This window comes from Prosopis cineraria, unplaced genomic scaffold (assembly GCF_029017545.1).
Source record: "Prosopis cineraria cultivar Desert tree isolate PC_DT_omini unplaced genomic scaffold, ASM2901754v1 PC3, whole genome shotgun sequence".
NCBI lineage: Eukaryota > Viridiplantae > Streptophyta > Magnoliopsida > Fabales > Fabaceae > Prosopis > Prosopis cineraria.
Window position 1 is genome coordinate 11,642,305 of NW_026555334.1, and position 5,678 is coordinate 11,647,982.

The window sequence follows — 5,678 nt, forward strand, 5'->3', positions numbered from 1 at the left end:
AATATTATAAATTTGATCGATCGAGTTCGTCTTTCTTGACTTTCAGTCGCTTCAGTTACCAGCACAAGTCGATGGTCAGATTTGAAACTTAACAAATTCAAAGCCTTATATGAAGGAAATTTCTAAATCCAGTTAAAATTACAGAACATCCAATCCAATTTTTCTTTCACGCCATTTTTTTCCAAGCAAAATGGTCACCTGAGGTAGGGACACCCGCAAGACCAAAGTTAGAGAGACAATCATTAAAATTTGCCATGTTAGCCATTGGGATAGTAGACTGTTTCCCAAAGTTGGTGCCTATGATTTTCATGGGTTTCCCCATACACAAAAGAAACCAAGAAATTATCATTGGTAGAACATTCAAGATACTACAATAAGGCAATAGGGTATTAGACCAAAGGTAATCAATTTTAAAATCACATTCATTCCATAAGACCCAAATGCCTCTTGCAAATCTCGTAGCTTCCACTCTTAGCCAATTTGAAAAGCCAAGCTTCCTCATCACACAATCCGCTCTACGGCCACTAATTATAGTCTCTAGAACATAAAAAACATCTATCTTTCATGCCTTTACTATTCTCTGAAACAACACTATTTCTTTCTTCCTTTGTTTTTTTTTTTTGGGTCTATGACTTGAATAAGCCTAAATTATTTAAAAAAGGATAAGATTCAGATACTTAGCTTTATATACTTAATGTACTTATAATTTTATCCAATCAAATCAAAAGAAGTTAATTTTAATATGTTAATAACACCAACAAAAATAATTTGTTATAAAATAAATAATATATAAAAGAGACAAATATTTTGGTTTAATTAAAAACCAAGCCCATTAATTAAGTATATAACCAGGTTAAGTATAATTTAAAAAAAAATACACACCTCCCGGCAATAAGGCTATTCATTGTAATACAATTATACAACACGCATTGACATCGCCGAAAAAGAATTTGCCAGTTATTTGTACCATTAATGGAAATTACAACGTAGGCTCAAGTGCAGTCATGGTAGGGGTAAGGCCAACGGCCCAAATTAGATTTCGGCACTCTCAAAATGGGCTCTAGCCCAACTTGCCAATAAACATACACTGAGAATATCACTCAATAATTTTTTTAAAAAAAAAATATTACCAAAAACAAAAAAAAAAAAACTAGACCGAGAAAGGACAAAGGATCGGCGTGGCGATCAACAGCTGTTTAATTTACAGAGCAGAGTTGAGTTTAACGAAAGATGTTAGTTGCTTGTAATATAATAAATTAATATTCGAAATACTTATATTTAATATCTGACAATATCTCAAATAAAATTCACTTCCAATAAGAAGATATTTGCTGTGAGAAACAAAAAAAAATGTTTGATTTGACTTTAACCAATATTGATCTTGTAAAACAAAATAACAATGATAATAATAAACGATTAAAATATTCAAATTCAATATCGTCATGAAAATTCTTAAACCTTGTCAAGTTAGCCTCTAGTTCAATAAAAACTCTTGTCTAGATTTTGCGATGATAATCATATATCATCATTATCAATCACAGTTGGCGGCTTTAAGTTTATGCCTTTATATATTAGACAACCATAGGCAACGCACCTTATGAAAACTATATATATAATACATAATACATAACTTTCATAAATCTTGATAGGCCAAAAATATACGACACCTACAGATTTAAATCTTTTGAAGTTAAGATTGATGAATTTATATGAAGTTTTCCATTTTAAAAAAGAGCGAGAAGATTTTATATTTTATAAAAAATAATAAAATGAGCGAAAATAATAATAAAAGAAAACTTTATATAAATTCACTAATCTCAACTTCAGAGAATTTAAATCAACACCTACATAATACTAAAAAATACAAAATTAAAAACTAGAGAGCCGCGATCCATGCCAGTCCCCCCTCCCCCTGCCACACGGAGTAGACGAACACTATAATGAATTTCCCAAATGGATGCCACTCATTGAAGAGCATAATTTAGGACGACATTATGAAATGCATATAGTAGCTAGAGCTGCCTGGTGCTTAAACGGACATAGATGCACTTTCTCTCTCAACCTCAAACAAGTTCATAAGCACTGCGTCCGAGGCATTCCTTACCAGCTTCGACCAATCCCTGAAACGTCCATATATACTCAACTTATCATTAACTAAATCGCACATTGTCTAAGTCAACAGTTTTTTGGTGCACGAAGAAGCTAGAATCAGGTTCATCCTCTGGCGCATACATGTGCAATCAGTAAATAATTTTACATGGGTATATAAGGTTATGTATAGTAACATCTCAGTGAAGTTACTAGCTAGCCATGTCCTCATATGCCTAACTGATATAGGAGTTGATAAGAAAAGAGTGACTCCTAAATAACCAATCTCATACTAGATTAAATGTTGTGACTAATAGTTATAGAACACACACAATGTTTTTATCAATATATCGGTGTCCTTCAACTTTTTGTCTTGCCATTTAGTTCATGGATTCTGTTGGAATATCTGGATGTGATTGGTGTTTAATGATCACCTAGTTAGTTGATATTCCTAAATCTACATAAGGGGAAACATCATTGTGTTGAGTTAGGAAAATTGAATGTTATTCCTCAAGGTTAGTCCCCATAGTTTGGGGTTTGTATTTTCAGATTTCACCCTTAGGTTAAGGGATGAAGTGTTGTTAATCCTTCAAGTGAAGGATTATGATGTTGTAATGTTCAAACATAATCAACAATGATGTGCTCATTTTTCTTCTATCATCAAACATGTGTCTTAGAAGCCAATATATGATTATGTTAGAAGATCAGAAGAGATTGATTAGTGTACCCATTTAAGGAGTCGAAGGAGATTCCTCGAATACACTTAGCCTCCTCGAGTGCTAAACTGAACCTCCTGAGTTCTTGGAGAGTGAATCTTCTGGTGGGCTTGACCCGAAGCTGCGAGGGCTTGATGTCGTAGAAAACAGGGACCACTCTTTTCTTGGACTCTACGAGAAGAGCAAGCTCATGCAGACAGAAAAAGGAATCACAGTAAGCAGGGGAGAAGACAGCGACCCCGACCTTACACTCACCTATGGCCTTGTCTATATGATCCAACAATCTGTCTCCTGGTTTCATGTTCATTGTGTCTAAGAACGCTCTCACTCTCATCATTTTCAGGTTCTCATACAGCAACCCTACGATGGTTCTTGCCGTGTCAATCTTCCGGTGGTTCAGGAACACGTCGCATGCTGTTCGCGCAATTCTAGGGCACTGTTTGGCTACTAGTAATGATCGCTGCTGCATGGCTTGAGTTGCTGGGTTTTCTGTTCTGGTTTCTTATCAGTGGTGTATGTGTGTTTTTGTGTGTGTTTAAGGTTTCCTGATCGACGTAAAAGGAACGTCTATTTTGTTTTTCTATTCTTTATGGGCAAAGAAAGGAAATGTCCGTCGAAGTGAATGTTGACGAGTGACCAAATCAAGAATACTTGGTCCTTTGTCTTTGCACATGACAGAGAACTAAATAAGTTTTGGTTAATTAGTCTAATCGTTGTGTGGAGGTTACACTGCTGATGATCTTTTGGTTGGACATTTTCATTGTAATCAAATGTTCTGTCGGCCTTCTTCAAGTCAAAAAGTTGGTTTTGTTCGCCGCAATAATGTCTTTAAATTAATTAACTACGTCAATTAAATGTCTATTCTTAATTCTAGACAATTGGTTTTGCATGTGCTATGTAGGAGTATTATATACGTAGCTACTTTAATTTTGCAATGCAAGTGGGATCCATTTTTCCTTTTTGTTTTTATATATTGGGACTTTTATGGTGAACAGATCTTTGTTTGTCTATGTTTGTTATATTACCGTGTCAAAGATGAATACAATTTTCCTTTGATGTTCTAAAAATTTTACACTTTAAAACAGTCCCATAAAAGATAAAACTCGTGATTTCTTCGTCTTACAAATGAATATGAATGCATGCATGCTTGGGATAATATTCAGTTAAGATTTGGATCGTCTGTATCATCTGTCATTTCGTCTCGCCTCTCTATCACTTTATGATTGATCCCCTCTCTCTATCATTAACATTTTTCTCTCAATTCCTGATCTTATTTTAGTCAATTTTTCATTCCTTAACGTCAGCTTATTTCATTTCATTTATTTTCAACCCGAAAAAACAAGCACTTAGTCTATATATATATATATATATATAAAAGAAATAATTCAGCTTCTTAAATTCGTATTAGTTAGATTACATTATACTGTTTTATTTTGCATTGCTTTTCCTTGCGTTTAACTTTTAAAGCATTATATTAGTCTACATAAACTTTAATTAGTCGGCGGGGTCGATATGACTATCCAATTAAAATACATATCTCATCCGAGTAAAAAGTCATTAAACCTGACCTGTCCGTCAACATAACCGCGTTAATTAAGAATCCGCTCAAAACGTAACTTTAAGGTATTAAAAAGAAAATATATTATAGCAAAAATGATAATAAAATCCCTCTTAAATATATAAATAATAATGTGACCTCTCAAAATATCATAATTCTCCTGAAATTTTGAAAGACTTTTCTATTATTAATAAATTTATATAAATTATCAAATTATCCTTGTTGAAAATAAATGATTCACAAATTTTATTTAAATATTTACAACTTTTATTTTTTTATTCACAATAATGCAATAACAAAGCATAACTTCGCATATTAAATTTCTTATTTGCTATTGCATTATTACGAATATAAGAAAAAAAATTGTGAATATTAAAACAAAATTTATAAATTATTTATTTTTCAATTTGGGCAATTTGATAATTTATATAAATTCATTAATAACAGAAAAGTTTCTATAAACTTTAAAAAAATTATAACATTTTAAAGGATCAAATTATCATTTATATATTTTAAAAGAATTTTATTATCATTTTCTCTATATTATAACAGTTTTATATATTCTATAGTGACTTGCCCTGTGTGTGTTGGGGGGTGTTTGTTATGTGTTTAACTTTTTTTTTTTTACTTGCCTAAGATACCTCATAATCGACAGGCGTAAAACTAATCTCTCGATAAATCTAAACATCATTTAAAGAATTGTCCTCTTTCAAGTAATGTTTTTTTATACATTTCAAGAATTAAATCTTGAAATGATGCTTAAGATACCTAGACTGCTACCATCTAGGCAACATTTACTTGGTTATGTGTTTAATAACATTGTATGTTGGATTTTAGATAGAGGTGGGAAACGGGCGAGTCTAAGTCCATAAGAGCCAAGATCTTAAGCCTAGTTTTTCAAAAAGTATCTCATTTTTAAAGCTCGACCTTTATTTAAAAAGCTCAAGACTAAGCCCATAAACCCTTTATTATTATTTTTTATTTTTTGAAATTTTTAAAATTAAAAATTTAAATTATAATATTTCATATATTTTTAAAATACAAATTATAATATTAATAATTAAAAATAAATAATGGAAAATTAAATTTTAAAGTATAATCATATATTTTAAGTTTAAATTCAATTTAACAATAAAAATATTTTATTTTTTTGAGTTAAAATGAAAAAGGGCCCAAAAGGACTGCCCGAACCTAAGCCTATTTTTTCATGACCTATCAAGGCTAGATTTCAAAGCTTGATTTCTCTAAAAAATAATTTTTCTCAAACCTAAACTCTTATAAAAATATATTTAAATAGATAGTTTGTTAAGCCTGGT

The 5,678-nt window shown here is 31.4% G+C and overlaps 1 protein-coding gene across 1 annotated transcript; it reads right to left on the minus strand.

Annotated features, from left to right (window-relative positions):
• Positions 1-2,029: 2,029 nt before the first annotated feature.
• Positions 2,030-3,273, minus strand: LOC129305398 (TIR-only protein-like). The gene is made up of 2 exons (XM_054945435.1): positions 2,816-3,273; positions 2,030-2,120 (listed from the first exon to the last, which is right to left on the minus strand). Exons 1-2 carry the CDS (start codon positions 3,271-3,273, stop codon positions 2,030-2,032), a joined length of 549 nt encoding a protein of 182 aa, XP_054801410.1.
• Positions 3,274-5,678: the final 2,405 nt, after the last annotated feature.